At 39.9% G+C, this 17,569-nt stretch overlaps 1 protein-coding gene across 27 annotated transcripts in view; it reads right to left on the reverse strand.

Annotated features, from left to right (window-relative positions):
• LOC138916605 (olfactory receptor 5W2-like) overlaps positions 1-13,943 on the reverse strand; it is a 184,394-nt gene extending 170,451 nt beyond the window's left edge. For 18 of the 27 annotated variants that reach the window (XR_011423890.1, XR_011423888.1, XR_011423887.1 and 15 more), the window contains exon 1: positions 13,458-13,594. Coding sequence is in view for 6 of the 27 variants with exons in the window: in XM_070229551.1 (XP_070085652.1) it covers positions 13,458-13,502 (45 nt within the window). In the remaining 21 variants the exon portion in view is untranslated. Of the gene's footprint in view, positions 1-13,457 lie in introns of all 27 variants that reach the window. The other 9 variants (XR_011423884.1, XR_011423885.1, XR_011423886.1 and 6 more) reach the window with 1 other exon arrangement.
• Positions 13,944-17,569: the final 3,626 nt, after the last annotated feature.

Consider the following 17,569-nt stretch of genomic DNA (forward strand, 5'->3'; position numbering starts at 1 on the left):
AAAAACTGGGAATTTTAAACCCGAGGCAGTGGACTGGGCCGAAGCTGGGTACCTGAGGGTCACTGTAGATATTAAACCAATTTGCCGTTTCCTGTTTAACTTGAGGGGGTGACTCAGGGGTCTCGAAGATTGGTGAGTTCGTTTTGTAGAAGAAGGAGAATGCACTCAGCAGCCATGGAATTGCGGAAGTCAGATTGTCCAGGGGCTTTCCCACCTTCTCATTTTGGCCAATTCGAATAAAATCTGTCTCCATCTACAAACACCAATGTCTCAGTGTTTGGCTTGCTGTGCATCGGGCACGCGAACTTGAGATTAAGAGGTGTGGTATCACTTCTGGTTTCCTTTCAATCCTCTTCCTTGGCCTTGTTCTGCCCCAGAGGCTTTCTGTAAGGCCTAATGGGAAGAGTGGGGCCTACTTGATGAGAAACGCAGACCAGCTCAGATGCTTCAGTGGAGGACACAGCAAGCCCCACACCTCCAGCCCAAACTCGCTTCTGTAGCTCCACCTCAAAGAAATCAAACATTTGATCTTGCATGTATTCTGGCATGAATTATAACACACCAACTTGTGTATATGTGAGTGGTTCTCACGTTACTGTTACCATAGTAACAGATCCTGGCCACTAATGGTTCTTCATTCCTGCTCCCTCTCTCCCTACTCCTCTACATCCTTCCTGCTTCTCTGAGGACTTAGCTCTCAGCTGGAAGTCAATCCTGCCCTCAGGCCTAGCGCAGCTCGCCCACCCCACCCACTTCCAGGCTGAACAGCACCAATAAAAACCAGCAAACAGGAAGTGTTTTCCTTTCCAGTTCAAAACGAGCTCCTCTTCTTTCTGATTCTCACATGGACCAGAAACTAAGAAAAGTCTTTCTTTGCCCAATTGCTTACCTCTCCACACTTCCTCCCACCTGCCATTGGTCCTCCAGGCCCTTTCCAAACTTCCAAACCAACTACAGTGTGAAAGTATTTTGTACCCTGTGAACAAAGTATACATCATAGAGATTTCTCTTATGCGCACAATTAAGTATCTAAGAGATTAACTCAATGCTAGTTTGAGGTATGAAGAAGAGAAAGGCCTTCCTTCTTCAGCAGTGAGCCTTTTTATCACGTATTAGTTTAAAAAAAATAAAATGAAGAAAAAGCTGTGCAATTTCATTTTGTTTCGAGAGCATATCAGTACTTGCTCCTAAAATGTTTTAACTAGCAATATCTTCAACTTTTTTGCCATTTTCAGACTTGGAAGAACAACTAGCTATTGTTATTGCTAATCCTTTAAGAACATAAAACTGGAAAACGTATGAGAAGCAATATTTAAAAATCATCCAAAAATGGCCAATAAGCACCTGAAAAGACTTTAAAACCATGACCCATTAAAGAAATACCAATTAATATCACAATGAGGTACCACTATATACTCGCTAAGATGGCTAAAACATAAAAGTTGACAATATCAAGTGCTGCCAAAAATGTTGACCAACCAGAACTCTCATACATTGCTGATGGGAATGGACAGTGATACCACCACTTTAAATAACCATTTAGCAATATTTTACAACAATTCCACTGCTATGTATTTGCCCAAGAGAAATGCAAATATGTCTACTCAAGACTTGCTTACACACATACACGTGGCAATATTATTCATAAAAGCCACAAACTGGAAACAACTCAAAAGTTCACCAATAGGTACATATTTACACAAGTTTCAAAATATTCATATAATAAAATGTTACTCAGCAATAAAAAGGAACAAACTACTAACACATGCAATAACATGGCTGAATCTCAAAAACAGTTTCCTGAGCAGAAATGTCAAATGCAAAAAAAAAAAAAAAAAAGGAATTTTTATGATTCCGTTTATGTGAAGACCTAAAACAGCCAAAAGCGATCTACTGTGATAGAAATCCAATAAGTGGTTATCTGGAAAGGGAGGGTGGCGATACTAAATGGGAAAAGTGATGCAAGAAAATCTTCTGGAGTGTCAAAAATGTTCCATATGCCAAAATTCATCTAATTAAAACAGTTTCAATGGGTGTTTTCATTTTATATTTTCTAAATTACACTATGGTAACATCAACCTGGAAAAGTCAAGATAGCAGCTAGAGGGATGTGGAAGGAAGGGACAGTTCGGATGAGGCACAAAGAAAACTTCTGTAATAATAAGATGTTCTATTTCACATCTAAGGTGGTACAAAGGGCAGTAATCTTATTACGTATCTCTGAGGTATACATAAGTTCTCATACGCTATGTTTCTCACACACAAAAAAATCTTTCAAAAATGATTCACACACACAGACCCCAAAAAGAAAAGAAACAGGGAGACTGCAACCTTAGCATGTACAATAGCTTCCCAACTCCCTGACATATGATTCAATGAATAAAAAGACAACTAACTTTGCCCTATTTGGGTTCAGGGTTCCAGTGTCCCCTGGGCACCTGAAGCTTTGGGTTTCCAAGAGATGGTGGCCATGATAGCCTGATGGAGGCGGCATTTCCCTTACAACAGAAAAGCAGGTCAGTGTAAGTACACTGATGGGGACAAACACTCGAAATGTAAGAAAGCCAATGTGTTCAAAGAGACTCTGCTTGTGTGTTAAATTGGGTGTACTGTAATAATTCAACCTCTGCAATCAATTCACACAAGTGCTAAGGCACTCTCATCTTCAAGAATACTTTCAACTAGTGCTCCTCAAACTTTAAGTGCAGAAGAATCACTGATTCTTGTTAAGAAAGTAGTCCAACCATCAGAGTCTTGAAACAACAGCTCTGGGGTGAGGCACAGAATTCTACAGTTGTAGCAAGCACTAGAGGAAATGAAGATAGTCCACAAATCACACTGTAAGAATAAGCTCTGATCTACACCTGTTTGAACAAGGCTAAGGAAACAAGGAAAACGTACATTTTAAAATATTCAGTGGCTCGAAAGACCAAGACTATAAACAAAGCAGATAAACTGTATTAAAATAGTTAGTAAAGGAGGTAAAAAGAGAGAGAAAACTTAGAAAAATTACTTACACAAGTTTGCCAAAATAAACGCAAGAGGTCATTTCATAAATTCAACTTTCACATCATCTACTTACCCACACTGCATAGTGACATTCCAAAACTGGCTTTCAGAGGCCAGATTTGGTCTTTCATAAACAGGCATACCTCGAAGATATTGTGCGTCTGGATCCAGACCACTGCAACAAGCAAATACTGCAATAAAGCAAGTCACACGAACTTTTTGGTTTCCCAGTGAATATCAAAGTTATGTTTACAGTATACTGTAGTCTATTAAGTGTACAAGAGCATTATGTCTAAAAACACAATGTACATATCTTAATTAAAAAATATTTTATTGCTAAAAATGCTAACCATTATCTGAGCCTTCAATGAGTCATAATATTTTTGCTGGTTGAGGGTCTTGTAAAAAATACAGTATTTGAGGGCCAACCCAGTGGCATAGTGGTTAAGTACGCACACTCTGCTCTGCGGCCCAGGGTTCACGGGTTCAGATCCCAAGCACAGACCTGCACATCGCTCATCAAGCCATGCTGTGGCGGCATCCCACATACAAAACAGAGGAAGACTGGCACAGATGTTAGCTCAGCGACAATCTTCCTCAAGCAAAAAGAGAAGACTGGCAACAGATGTTAGTTCAGGGCCAATCTTCCTCACTTAAAAAAAAAAAAAAGAAAAAGAAAACCCCCCTGCAATATTTGTGAGGTACAATAAGGCAGAGCACAGTAAAATGAGGTATGCCTGTATAATACAAATCAACAATTATTATGAGCTATGTCACCATACTCATCACTTATATTTGCAGGAAAAACGCAGGCCACTGCTGCAAGTCAGTGCTCATGGTGTCAGGGACTCACTGCTCCAAGGAACTCAACGGTGGGGTCAGAAGCATTTAACTGTTAAGAGATGCAATCACCAACCAACCTGAAGCAGACTGAGCCCCAGCACAAGGGCGAGGCCTATGACCTTTGCCTCATTTTTAATGCTAAAATATCCGCTCTGGGAGGAGCTTAGGCCTTACTGCCTTAACCTGCAGTGTATGTGGAAGCATGTTTTCCAACTGAGCCTGCGCAAGCGAATACCCACCTCTCTGTTTTGAATATTCATTCCCATCCAAAATAAAAGGCCCCTGCTTCCCTTTGTTGGGGATGCCATGACTTTGGAAATGATTCTGCGTGGCCTCCTCTTTGCTGCAAACATGCCCTACTTTGTGTGACAACTGCTTCTGGTGGGGGTCTGATTCAACTCGCCAGGAAGGAACCCACTTTGGTTTCAGTAAAAATGGTAGTTCTGTGACATTAGAGAGTAAGTGTGTGTGTAGTGTCAGGGGAAAGACTCTTGTAACCACTCTTACACTAAGCATATCAGGGCAGAAATGAACGATTGTGAAGTGGTCGCTGGGAAAAGAGAGAAAGGACTGCCCATGATAAGAAAGAAATGCAATGCCTGACTTTAGAGGCCCTAGGATGACAGAGAAATGGCTGACAAACCAGCTATTTCCACACCAGGATGCCTAGAGCGAAAATTTTCACAAGAGTCACCAGCACTCAAAGGAAAAAGTACCTGCAAGCATCAGAATTTAAAATACTACATATCTTTTAGTTCTTTAGAAATAGAACCCTCTTTATAACATACGAGTTTGTACAACTAACACGTGTAAATACTTTAGAAATGCCTTAGGTACCAAAGTAAGGAACTGTCCTTTAAAATCAGCAATAAGACAATATCTACTATTACTGCTTCTAGTCAGTATTATTACTTCTTAGATGTCTCATCTAGCACAACAAGAAAAAAATGAAATTACAAGCATAAAAATTGGAAATAAATAAAACTCTCATGATTTACTCACAGTATGATCTTTTACAGAGAAAATCCAAAATCATCTCTGGAAAAGTGTTAAAATAGAAAAATTTAGCAAGGTGGCTTGATATAAGAGCAACATACAAAAGCCAGTTGCATCTGTACACACCAGTAACCAATAACAAATATTTTAAAACGCTACATATAATTGTTATAAGAAATTAGCAACTATCTAGGACAAATGATGTGTTAGAATTCTACAGTTAAAATTAAAACTGAATAACAGAAATGAAGAAGATCGAAATAAAGGAAAAAGTATACTCTGTTCACAAATAGGAAGACTCAATATTGTAGAGACGTTAATGATCCCAAATTGGTCTAAGATTCAATGGAATTAATAAAAAACTCCAACAAGAGTTTTTCAGAGAACTTGGTAAGATTATTCTAAAATTTCCAAGGAAGAATGAAGTGCCATGAAACCTTGGAAGAGGAGGAGCCCACTTACTTTTCCAGTAGTAGAGATCATTACGAAGCTACAGCAATGAAGACAGGATGCTATTCACAAAATGGATGATGGAACAAAACTGAGACAACAGGGGGAAAAAAGAACACTTTACATAAAGCTTCTGTATATGACAGAGATGGCACGTCAGTTCATTGGGGGAGAGCATTAACTTTTCAATAAGCTACGACTAACAACAATAAATCATATACATAATAAAAATTAAACTGGATCCCTATCTCACACCAAGTACAAAAAATAAGTAAAGATGGAATAAGGTTTAAGTGTTGCAAACATATCTTTAAACTTCTTAGTAGAAAACAGAGGTGAATATCTTTTAGATATAGAGGTAGAAAAACGTTCCTAAAGTTAAAACAACTAAAATTAAAAATATATACCTTCAAGAACTCATATAGAGATGCAGTAAAAAGAAACCAAAGGGAGAATGAACGCAGGATTCAAGATGATTACAATCTCAAATTAAAAGAGAGGGATGGGATAAGGGGACTATGATTAGATATAGATTACCTTCAAAGTTGCAGCTTTTGTTTTAAGTAGGGGGTTCATGTGTGTTTATTATTAAAAATTGATAAGAAATTTCATAAATAAACATTTTCATGGACAGCTATTATGAACCAATGTTTATAATTCTATTATTATTATTATGCACTTTAGAACCAACTAAAAATGTATACTATTAAAACAAACCCCCAAAAGATCTGACCACCTATGGAGGCAGTAAATATAGAACTAGCATAGATGATCAAACTGAAAAGTTATCTGAGCATATAGGACAAAAAGGGAGAGAAAGAAATTATAAAATAAAATTTGAAGCAAGGAAAAGACATGAATGGTATCTAATATTCAAATAATGCAGTTATAGAAGGAAAAAAAAAATACAGTAGAAGCAATAATTTTACTGAGAAGAACACTAACATTTTCAGATCAAAAGTCCTAGGCAGAACTGTTAAAAAGATAAACACACACCACACACACACACACACACACACACAGTGAAATTTCTGGATTCCAAAACCAAAGGGGAAATGATACAAGCTTACACAAAGAGTCAACAACAATAAAAACAAAGAGTAACATGAAACAGTATTATACTATACAGAAAAACATATAGTTAAAATAAAATAATTTTTAAAAACTAACTGCTAATGTGTAACACAATTAAGTAATATTTTTGACATAAGGTGTACCCTAAGAAATTTAAAATGTCATCATTCAGAGAACAGATGAGTGGTTACCAGAGGAGAAGGGGGTGGGAGGAGGGCCAAAGGGGGAAAGGGACATGCACATATGGTGATGGATAAAAACTGGACTGTTGGCAGTGAACGCAATGCAGTCTATACAGAAACAGAAACAGAGTGATGTGTACCTGAAATTTACACTATGTTGTAAGCCAATATGACCTCAACAAAAGAATTGTTTTTTTAAGAAGTCATCATTCAGAATCACATTCAATATTATCCCAACAAAATCAGGAATGCTGTAAATAAAAATAGGCTAAAAAGTTTTATCTTACTGAGAGTAGAGGGAAGGAGGGAAAGCTAATTATCAATTTTTGACTCTACCAGAAAAATACGTTTAGATATATTTGTTTAAAATTAAAAGAGCAGAAATGAGAAAGCGATTTCCAAATCATTACAGGCTGTAAAAAAGAAAGGGTAAGGGAGGTGATACAAGGAAAATCTGATCAATCCATGAAAACTGAGCAGGCTGGTTCAGATCCTGGGCACAGACATGGCATCGCTCGTCAGGCCATGCTGAGGCGGTGTCCCACATGCCACAACTAGAAGGACCCATAACTAAAATATATAACTATGTACTGGGGGGATTTGGGGAGAAAAAGCAGGGGGGAAAACAAAGAAGACTGGCAACAGTTGTTAGCTCAGGTGCCAATCTTTAAAAAACAAAAAAACTGAGTAGGGAAAACAAGACTAATAAACAGAAACTCAGATGACAATAAAAAAATTTATCAATTATCACCATATATGTAAAGGATGAAATTCTACTAAAACACCAGCAAAGACACACACATTTGGATTAGATCCATGAGAAATACAAAGAGAATTTGATGAAATTATATAAAAAGGAGAGATATCACATCCCTCAGAATTTAAGAGATAAAGGAAAAAAACATGAAATATTCAAATCACACTGTGTTCATTTAATATACAAATAAAGAACTCTATAACTTTTTCTTTTAAGATTTTATTTTTATTTTTCCTTTTTCTCCCAAAGTCCCCCAGTACATAGTTGTGTATTTGTAGTTTTGGGTCTTTCTAGTTGTGACATGTGGGATGCCACCCCAGCAAGGCTCGACAAGCAATGCCATGTCCGCACCTAGGATTCAAACTGGCAAAACCCTGGGCTGCTGAAGCAGAGCTCTCGAACTCAACCACTAGGCCACGGGGCTGGCCCCAAACTCTACAACTTTCAAAGAATACCCATCCTTTTCATATGCTCCTTAAAACTTCATGTACATAAGAAAATCTTTTTCTGTGTGTGTGAGGAAGATTGGCCCTGAGCTAACATCTGTGCCGATCTTTCTCTATTTTGTATGTGGGACACTGCCACAGGCTGGCTTGATGAGCAGTGTGCAGGTCCATGCCCAGGATCCAAACCCACGAACGCTGGGCCACCAAAGCAGAGCGCACAAACTTACCACTACGAACCCGGTGCTGGCCCCAAGAAAATCTGAATAAATTTCTAAAACTATTATAAATCATGTTCTCTAAACACAGTATATGGAAACTAAAAGTTAACAATTTTAAAAATGCAACATCTTGGAAAGTAAACCAAAAAAAAATCTTTTAAAGAGTGAACAAAAAATAAATTCAAATTCAAAACAAAACTGATGAAAAAATCCACAGCCCAAAATGTTTTTCATTAAACATGATTGGAAATTCACTAAACGTTGAATATAAGTATAAAAAGAATAATAACCATCAAAAAGAGTAGAAAGGTGGAATTACTAAAGAAAAATAAAAATAAATTAGAAGACAAAAGTTATAAATGAAACAAAGAGCTGAATTTTGCAAAGACCAATAAAATAGATCAACTTCTGGCAAACACCACTGAGAAGAGAACAAAACTAACAGGAATGAGAAAGAGATCTATCTATATACCCACAGATTTAAGAGAAAACATCAGATCCATATACATATCTATATGGAGAGAAAGCTAAATGAAATAAAATCCACATCTAAAAAACAATTTTAAAATTGATACTGGAAGAGGTAGAAAACCTAAAAAAAAGATAAAATTTGGAAAGTTCATCTAAAATTTGCTCTAAATAAAAGTCAGCCTGATATAGTCATATTCATCAACCTTTCAAAGTAGCAAGTACTTAGATTGACAAAAAATGCTTAAATGTCCCCAATTTTGAATGGTTTAACCCAATCCTACGTTAAACAATTCCAAAAACATAGGAAAACACGAAAAGCTTTCTAATAATTTTATGAGTTAATTTTACCTTGTTACCCACTTACACAAAAGCAAACCGTGTAACCAATCTCATTTAAGAATACAGATATTAAATTCCAGATTAAAATTTAGTATATTGAATTTGGAGGCATCACGACTACATGAGATTTTACCAGAATGCAATCCATCATAATGGGGGGCTCGAGAGTCTCACAGCCCTGAGTTAAATCCCACCCTTCACACACACCAGCAGTGAAATGTTGCTTTAGCTCTTAGCTTCTCTAGTAGTTTCCTCAATCACAATATGAAGGGAAAAAATAGTGCTCACCCAATAAGGCAGTTAGGAAGATGAAATGAAAAACTGTCTAAAAAACTCTCAGCACAATTCCTTAACATCGTACAGTCAATATCCCATAAACGTTATCTATTACAATTGTTGCTCTTATTACAATTCCTTAACCTAGTACATAGTAAATAGCTCATAAATGCTATCTATTACAATTGTTGTTCTTATTGACACATAAAACACCAAATCAGTCGTTGCAACAACAAAAGAAGACATTTGATAAAGAGTCAACATCTAAATCTGATTTCAAAATATTTTTAAAACTTAGGACTATAGGGAAATTTCCATATCATAATGAAACAATACATACAGACACTAACATCAATCCTAGGAGTATTCTGCAATCTTAGCTAAAGCAATAAAATAGTAAATGAAAACATAAATCTGAATATTGACAAGGAAGAGGTCAGAATGATAATTATTCACAAATGATATCGACTGTATACACAGAAAAGTAAAGAAAACTCACAGAATATTTATCAGATCTGATGAGAATTCATTAAGGCAGCTGGATACAATGTTAGTATACAAATCAAAATGAGGTGAGAAAGGGAAGGAATAGGTGGGAATAAGCAGCTGGCTCCCCATCTCTCTGCCCAAACGAAGGCATATGCTGATAACAAGATAACCAACTATTTAGTACTAAGGAATATCAGTTGTATATAATGTTTACAGCAATTTACAAAATGTTAACTGTCCCTTGAAAGGCTCTACTTTATTTCTATAACTTTAGATGATAACCTCAATTAGAAAATACTCCATTATTTTAACTAAGAAATTTACTCTGAATCCAGTTTGTATTATTTTTCAAGTTTTGTTTTAAACTCTTAATTTGGTTAATCTGTGATTGGTTAATCCTGCCCACCTAACCCCTCCCTCCCCCCCCCGTAATTAACTGAAAATTGTTGATCCATAAAATTCCTTCTGCTGCCATCCCCTACTATTTTTTTTTAAACTCCCTGTCTGGAATAAATGTATGCTTAGCTCCACCGAACACGCAGATCTAAAAAAGTTGCTAATGTCTAATCATACTAACTTTAAGGCTTTAAAAGAAGATTCAGAGGCATTTAATGACTTGTCCAAGGTCACAGAAAGGTGATACAGATCCAACCATCTTTTCACTACACTGCCTAAATTCCAACAGCTGTCCGCAGTCTTGAGCTTTCACTGTTTCTCAATAATCTTAAATCTGAGATTCAGTTAGGGAACTAAAATAACTACTGCACTTCTCATTCTTCTTAGAAAACATTCACACACTGCTTCACTCATCAAATATTTACTGAAACGTACTATGTGCAAGGAACCAGGGTGAAACAAAACAGGCAAAATACCTGCCCTTAGGAACTTTATATTTTATTCAACTCAGAAAGATACATTTAATGTAAATGGTATCCAGCTCACTTCACTCTATAAAGTAATTTGGTCCCTGGGACGAAGCCATCTATTGATGCCCTAAAGAATCCTCTTTGGGACCTGAATCTAGGTATCAAATTTCTGAGATCTAAAGATCCTGCACTTAGGTAAATATCAAGCTCAAAGGCTGAAGACATGTTCAAGACCAAAATTCTGAAAGGATTTAACTGCAGCTAATCTCCCCCCAACTCCACCTCACTTGTATCCTTTAAACCTCAGAAAAGCAGCTCTCTGCAGTTTTATTACATGTCACAATGCCCGGCCACGGCCAAACTTCAGCCATCACGCAAAGAACACATCAGAGGAAAAGACAGCCCCTCTCCTTACAAATATACTGTGACAAGCTACCTTGCAGGTGAAAAGGGATCTATGAAAGTTCTGTGGCACGCTTTTTTTAAATAAAGGATTATTATATTATTTTATGAAAGAGTCATCCTTCTGGAAGGAAAAAAAAAGAATCTTGAAAATATAGGGAAGCGTTCCAATCCCCAGAACACAGCTATTCACATAAAACTAATGTTGTACACATACATACACACACACAATTATTTTGAGGAGAGCAGAAAATAGGCTCAATTTTGGTTATGCAATATGCACTAGTTACCTCATTTGACTGACAATTCATAAAGTTTCTAAGTGAAAACAGAGAGTTTCACTTTTGTCTCTTCTAAAGTTTGAAGTTTACTTTCTAGTTACTAGCTTAAGTCCACTTCCTAGTTACTAGCTTGGTGGATTTAAATCTACCAATTTATTTGAAGTAGATGGCTTAAAGTATTTATACCCATACAAATATTTTTTAAATAGTTCCAATATGAGTAAAAATATAATACTATGTTAATATGGAAAGCAAACAAATACATTGTTTCTTTTTAAAAAACACATGAATACCTTGATGGAAGTATAAAAATACACGCATTATACTGCTCCAAAAATATTTCCCCCCTCGGGCTGGCCCCATGGGGTAGTGGTTAAGTTCCGGCTCCACTTCCTTCTGTGGCCAGGCGTTTGCAGGTTCCTATGTGGTCGGCGACCTAGCACCGGTGGTCAGGCACACTGTGGTGGCATCTCACATGACAGAGAAAGACTGGCACAGATGTTAGCTCAGCGACAATCTTCCTCAAGCAAAAGAAGGAAGACTGGCAACAGATGTTAGCTCAGGGCCAATCTTCCTCACCAAAAAAATTTCCCCAATACCAGTGAGACGATCTGACACACACACTGAAAACAGCAGCACAATGGTAATACTTTGGATTAACAACTACTGCCTTTGTGTAAGGAGGAGTTCATTAAACTTGATGGCCAAGACCACTTTCAGTAATTTGATTCTCTATCCTACAATTTTATGCCTAAACTTCTGAAGCAGGCAGATCTGCATTATCTGATTCTATGTTAAAGAAGTACTCTAGTCAAAACCAATTTTAAAAACTCACAAACTTCTTTCCACTGTTCACATTTAAGAGATGTGAAAAATATGAGCTACTTTTCCCACTTTGAAACAAATTGGCTGTGTTGAATAAATACTCAACACTAAAGAGAACTATAAACAAAAATGATACCAAATCTATTAAATATTGCTTAGTATACATATGACCACGAGATCCTGCTTTAAGTACTAACACTTTATCACATACTCAACATCAAAAACTAAAGTTTAAGGTATTCAAAGTAGAATAGAGGGGATTAGCAGATAAACTGTTCTAACTCCCAATATTAAATCCAAAATTATTTCCCTGTAAATAAACTGCAGCCTGCAATAATCTTCTAAATTTAACCAGTAACAGTTAACTAACACACAAGAGCTCCAAAATCAACTTTCCCAAAGTGCCTAAAATAACAATGCACTATCCTTGCTTTCCAAAATTCTTGAGCATCTTCAATTACCTCAAGTACTACCATAAAATTCTAAAAATAATCTCAAAGCAGAAATTTAGCAGGCTGTGAGTATATACACAGTCCATTTTAGGACAGCAGACCCTATTCGAAAACCAAGCACAGGTAGGAGATAACTATGCCAAAACTACAACAGGGTGGGGCGTTCGTTACTCACCCTGATAAACCAACACAGCTTCGGGAGCTGCTCACAATAAACTCCAGTTACCCCCCTAACCCCAACACGACTAAAGCAATGTTATCCTTTTGCCCAAAATGCTTTTCACCCGAAAGACAAATAAGTCATAGCCAACTACTCTTCAGGATATGGTGCAAGCCATGATAGTGCACTTCACATCCTGAAAGCAAAATCCAGAACAAAATGAGCATTTCTCATTACTCACTATAAAAGATTTGAAGCTTCAAAAACAGATTTTTTTTTTTTTTTAACTTAGGTGAGTGACCATTTGAATGAGTGGCTGAGTCAAGAGCAAAGGGTAAACGATGGAACAAGGTCAAACTCAGGGGACAAAAGATTCCTGGAGTAAACATGGCCAGAAAGGTTTCCCTTCTTAAGGACAGTTTCTATACTCAAGGGGGGGAAAACGGGAAAAAGAAACAGAAAGAGGAAAAGGAACCAACCGAACCCTCTACTTCCACAGAGAGTCACCTGGTAAACGGACCTGCCCCGCCAGGCAGGCAATTCGGTCCTGCTGGAGACCCTTTTGCAAAGAGCAGGCCCAGAAGGCTCCCACCTTCAAAACACAAACCGTGCTCATCAGGGATGACCAGTGGCTATTCTATTGTTTTAAAAAGGAAGGAGGAGGAGAAAGTTAAATTAAGCAGCCAGATAGAGGAGTGTAGGAATGTAAGGGTCGCTCCCAATAAAGACCCGGCACCGTCTGCTCCAGGAAAACAATCGGCCAGAAGGGAGCGGATGGAAGCCCGCTAAGTGCACCCCGCTTCCCACACGCAGCCCGCCCTGGGAACGACGCCCCAAAGGCGGCGGGGCGGGGGGCGCGGGGAGGAGGCCCTGGCGGCGGGGCCGGGGCCGGGGCGGGGGCCGGGGCGGGGGCCGCCTCACCTTCTGCGCCGCGCTCTGCTGCAGCACGTTCTGCTCCACGGTCATGGGCCCCGCGGCGCCGGCGGCCGGCTTCTCGCGCCTCCGCCGGCCCTGGCTGCCGCGCTCCGCCGAGCTCCAATGCGCGGCGCGGACGGCCGGGCAGGACAGCGCCCCCGCCAGCCAGGCGCGAAGACGACGGCGGCCGGGGTGCGCGGGCACCGCGGGCGGGCGGCGAGGCGCCGACAGCGAGGGCCAAGGCGGCGGCCCCACGACTCCGCGCGGCACGCCTCAGAGCGGCTCGCTGGCCGCGGCCCGGGCCAGGAGCGACGGACGGCGGACGCCGGCGGGGAGCGAGCAGGGCGGGCCGCGTCAGGCACGCGCTCCTTCGCCGGCGGCTCGCGGGCCACTGCGGGGCAGGGAGAGGGGACGCAGGGAGCGGCCGGCCGGAATGGCGCTGTCCTCCTGCCGCCGCGACTCCTCCTCCCTCCCAACCGCCGGCTCCGCCCCCACCGAGCCCTGCCCCCCCCCCCCCCGCCGAGCCCCGCCGAGCCCCGCCGAGCCCCGCCGAGCCCCGCCGAGCCCCGCCGAGCCCGCCCGCCGGCCGCCCTAACCCTACATTGTGACCCGCGGGGCGGGGAGGCGGGGCGGGGCCGCCTCGGAGCCCCGCCCCCCGCTGGGGGCTCCGCCCCTGCGCCGCGCGGGGCCGGGCGCTCCAGCGGTGGGGCTAGGGCGCGCCCCGCGGGTCCGGCCTCGGAGCACCCCCTGCGGCAGGTTGCACGACGCCTGCGCTTGACTCCGCGAAGCTCCAACCCGAGGCTGGAGGGCAGCTTCTTCCCCGTGCCCAGGACTTGTGGGATCGCTGGCTTTCCGAACTCCTCCGCGACAAAATGTTTCCCTTCAGGCCCTGTAAGGTCCCCAGACCGCGCTGGGTCCGGAACGCCGGCTCGTCTCTGAGTCCTCTCCCCTCGCTTTTCTAGGAATTTCACAAGCCATCAACTTGCCTGACAGGAAAAGTCAAGTGCGATTTAGGCAAAGGGCTGTCCGAAGTTCTTATGCTGAAACGTACTTTTTTCCTTAACTAATTATTACATAAATGAATATTGACATTCTCCGTCTACTTCATTCATTCAAACATGTGTCAGTCACTGCTAGGCTCTGGGGAAATAAGATTTATTTCCCGGAGATTTGATACAAGTGAAATATGGTCTATACAACAGGCAACATTACAAAGTTTCACTGCCTAGATGGTACAGAATTCTAATTCCCAGTTGCCAATTATCAGTTAACCACCCCGCATGGAATATTTGACTCTATATGGAATTATAGAGAAAACCTAACCTTAAGAAACCAATCTCTGGCCTCAAAAATATCTCGAGTTTCACAGCTAGTCCGGGGATAGGAGGTGAGGGTGCGGCTGTGGGAGAGGCGGAATAATCAGTGCACATTGTTACAAATACAATATCACATATGCTAATCCAGGTATATTTTTTAATCTGATGACAAGAAAAGCAAGCTAAGAAAATGATCATTGAAATATTGTCTGGCTTTATTTAATCTTCATGGATCATTGTAACTCAAGGCTTTGTAACAAATCTGTGCTCTTTACAGCCGTCTTGACTGTGTACCCTAGATATCTTCAACCACCTTTTAAGACCTTTTTCATTTGATTTTAACAAATTGCAAATTTTATTTTATCGATACCTTATGCCTTTGCTAGAAGAATTTGTAAAGTTGTGAAATGGTTGGAAACCCAGAATTTTAGGAATAATGCAACACTCGTGATACAATGCACAAATTTTTATGAGAGCACTGAGACCCAAAGAGGGCGACTTGTCAAAGGGAGCATACCAGAGTCCACTTTTTCTCATTTATAGCCCAAAGTTCTTTCCAACATATCGCTTCACGTTTCTCTGTATTTTAGGTTTTTAAAAAAAGATCTATCCAGTTCATGACATTTGAATTTAAGAAAGTTAAATGTAATGTAAAAATCTAGTAGTGTGGTTTAAAAAAATATTGCCAGATGCTAAAGTTTAGTTTCAAGAATTTGGCAATAAATGTTCCTCTGAGTTAAATTTTTTAGTTCCATGAAAAAAACTACTTATCAACGCTCACTACATAATCATCAAAAAAAGCTCTTTATCGTGTAGTCATACTTGCCCACATTGATATACCTTCCCAGCTTGCTTCTAATGATTTTCTACTTATTTTTATTTTTTAATATTAACTGTTCTTTTGTAAAACTTCGAGGAGAAAACTTCAAGTTTCCTTGTAGACAATATGTTTTAGAACGTGTACAATTGGAATGAATTGAGGATGGGAATTTAAGATAAAATTGTACATAAGACCCATTGCCAGATATCCTAATTGCCAGACAGCAATGTCAGTTTTGCTGCTCTTGAGTCAGCCTTAATATGTATGGCTGTTGGAATCACTTATTCTCAGGACATTACTTAATAATTCCTAAACTGTTGCATTATTCTAGGTTGTTGACACTCAAGTAAACAGGTAAAGTGGTAGATCTCATATAAAATTAAAAATGTAGTTCTTAACACCAAGTCTATTTTTCTATTTTGGATCAAAGTGATGTTTCTAAGAATATTCAGTGTGTGCCTTGTATGTGAACCAAGGAAACTGGTATTCTTCTATCTTGGCTATTCATTTCTTTTTATTTAGAAAGTTTTGAAAGATCCATTTCTGGACACCAAAAGTCTAACATGTTGCTAAAGCACATTTGTGAGACATAAATAAGAGAGAAACATTCAATTCATAGTGTAGATTGGAACAATTTCCATGACAAAAGAGTGGTTTTTAAATCTACTTTGAGGAGGACCAGAATTATTTTCCTTCTTTATGTATATTGACATTCTGGGATAATTTTATTTCCACCAATAAGGGAACCATAAGCAATCATTCAAAGAGGAAGTTGCTGTGATGTCACCATTGTGATAGAGATGTCATTCAGTGACAAGGTGTTCATAGATTAGAACCTGTAAGAGAACTATCTGCCTAATACATGCACAGTACAATGCATATTGAATTAAATGGGCAGCCATGAAGGAGAGAAAACAAGTTTATTTATGCTTTTACAGTGCATGTCTAACTCTAGCTTTTCATTCCAACTGGAACAGCTTTGTGGTCCTGGCAGCCATATTGTTTTATATGATAAAGGATATCATTATTAGCATCTCCAGTCATCAGTGGTGCCTCACACACTGAGTCTCCAGATGTCGCTTCTTCGGTCAGTTGATTAGCTTACTAGCGCAGGCTAGGTGGTGTTGACAACAGAAATGTAATTTCTCACGGGTCTGGAGGCTGGAAGTCAAAGACCAAGGTACCAGCAGGGTTGTTTTCTCCCGTGTCCTCTCTCCTAGGCTTGCAGATGCCACCCTCTTGCTGCCCCTTCATAGATGTTTGACTGTCTGTACACACTGGCCTGGGGTCTCTTCTTCTTACGAGGACACCAGGCAGATTGCATTAGTGCCCACTCTAACAGCTTCACTTTAACTTACCTTTTTAAAGACCTTCTCTCCAAATACGGTTCTATCCTGAGGTTCTAGGCATTGAGATTTCAACATATGAATTTTGAGGGGAAACAATTCAGCCCACGACAGTGATGTTCAGTCTGCTTTACTTAATCCTCCACTTCATACCTAAATGCCATCAACTGTCTTTTTTCCTGCCCCATCCCATAACCTCTTAGGTTCATAAGAGATGCATTAACGTGTTAAAGGATAGTATCTCCACATTTTCTGCTAATATTGACACTTTCAATTGGAATAGTTTGGGGGAAAGAGTTCTGTGAATCGAAAAAGGAATCTAGTCCAATGTGAACTATTTCTTTACAAGGATTCCTTTGAAAGCAAGGGCTACATAGAGAAAAAGCTACACTTTGTCAACCAAGAGCGCAAAAGAAGAGATTTCTTGGATCGTTTGCTCCCCTCACCTTGAACGTGCCCAAAGGCATACTCTGACACTGAAAATGGTTTAAAGTCCCCAGACCCTTCCTCATTTCTTACCTTTCTTCCCCTTCTATAGTGGTAAGCACATGTTTCCCTGAAATTACCCTAAGACATACATGGACAGAGAAACTCACACATCAGAAACTGACTATCCCTGCCATGTCCCATGCTCTC

The sequence above is a fragment of the Equus caballus genome, chromosome 12 (genome assembly GCF_041296265.1).
Source record: "Equus caballus isolate H_3958 breed thoroughbred chromosome 12, TB-T2T, whole genome shotgun sequence".
NCBI lineage: Eukaryota > Metazoa > Chordata > Mammalia > Perissodactyla > Equidae > Equus > Equus caballus.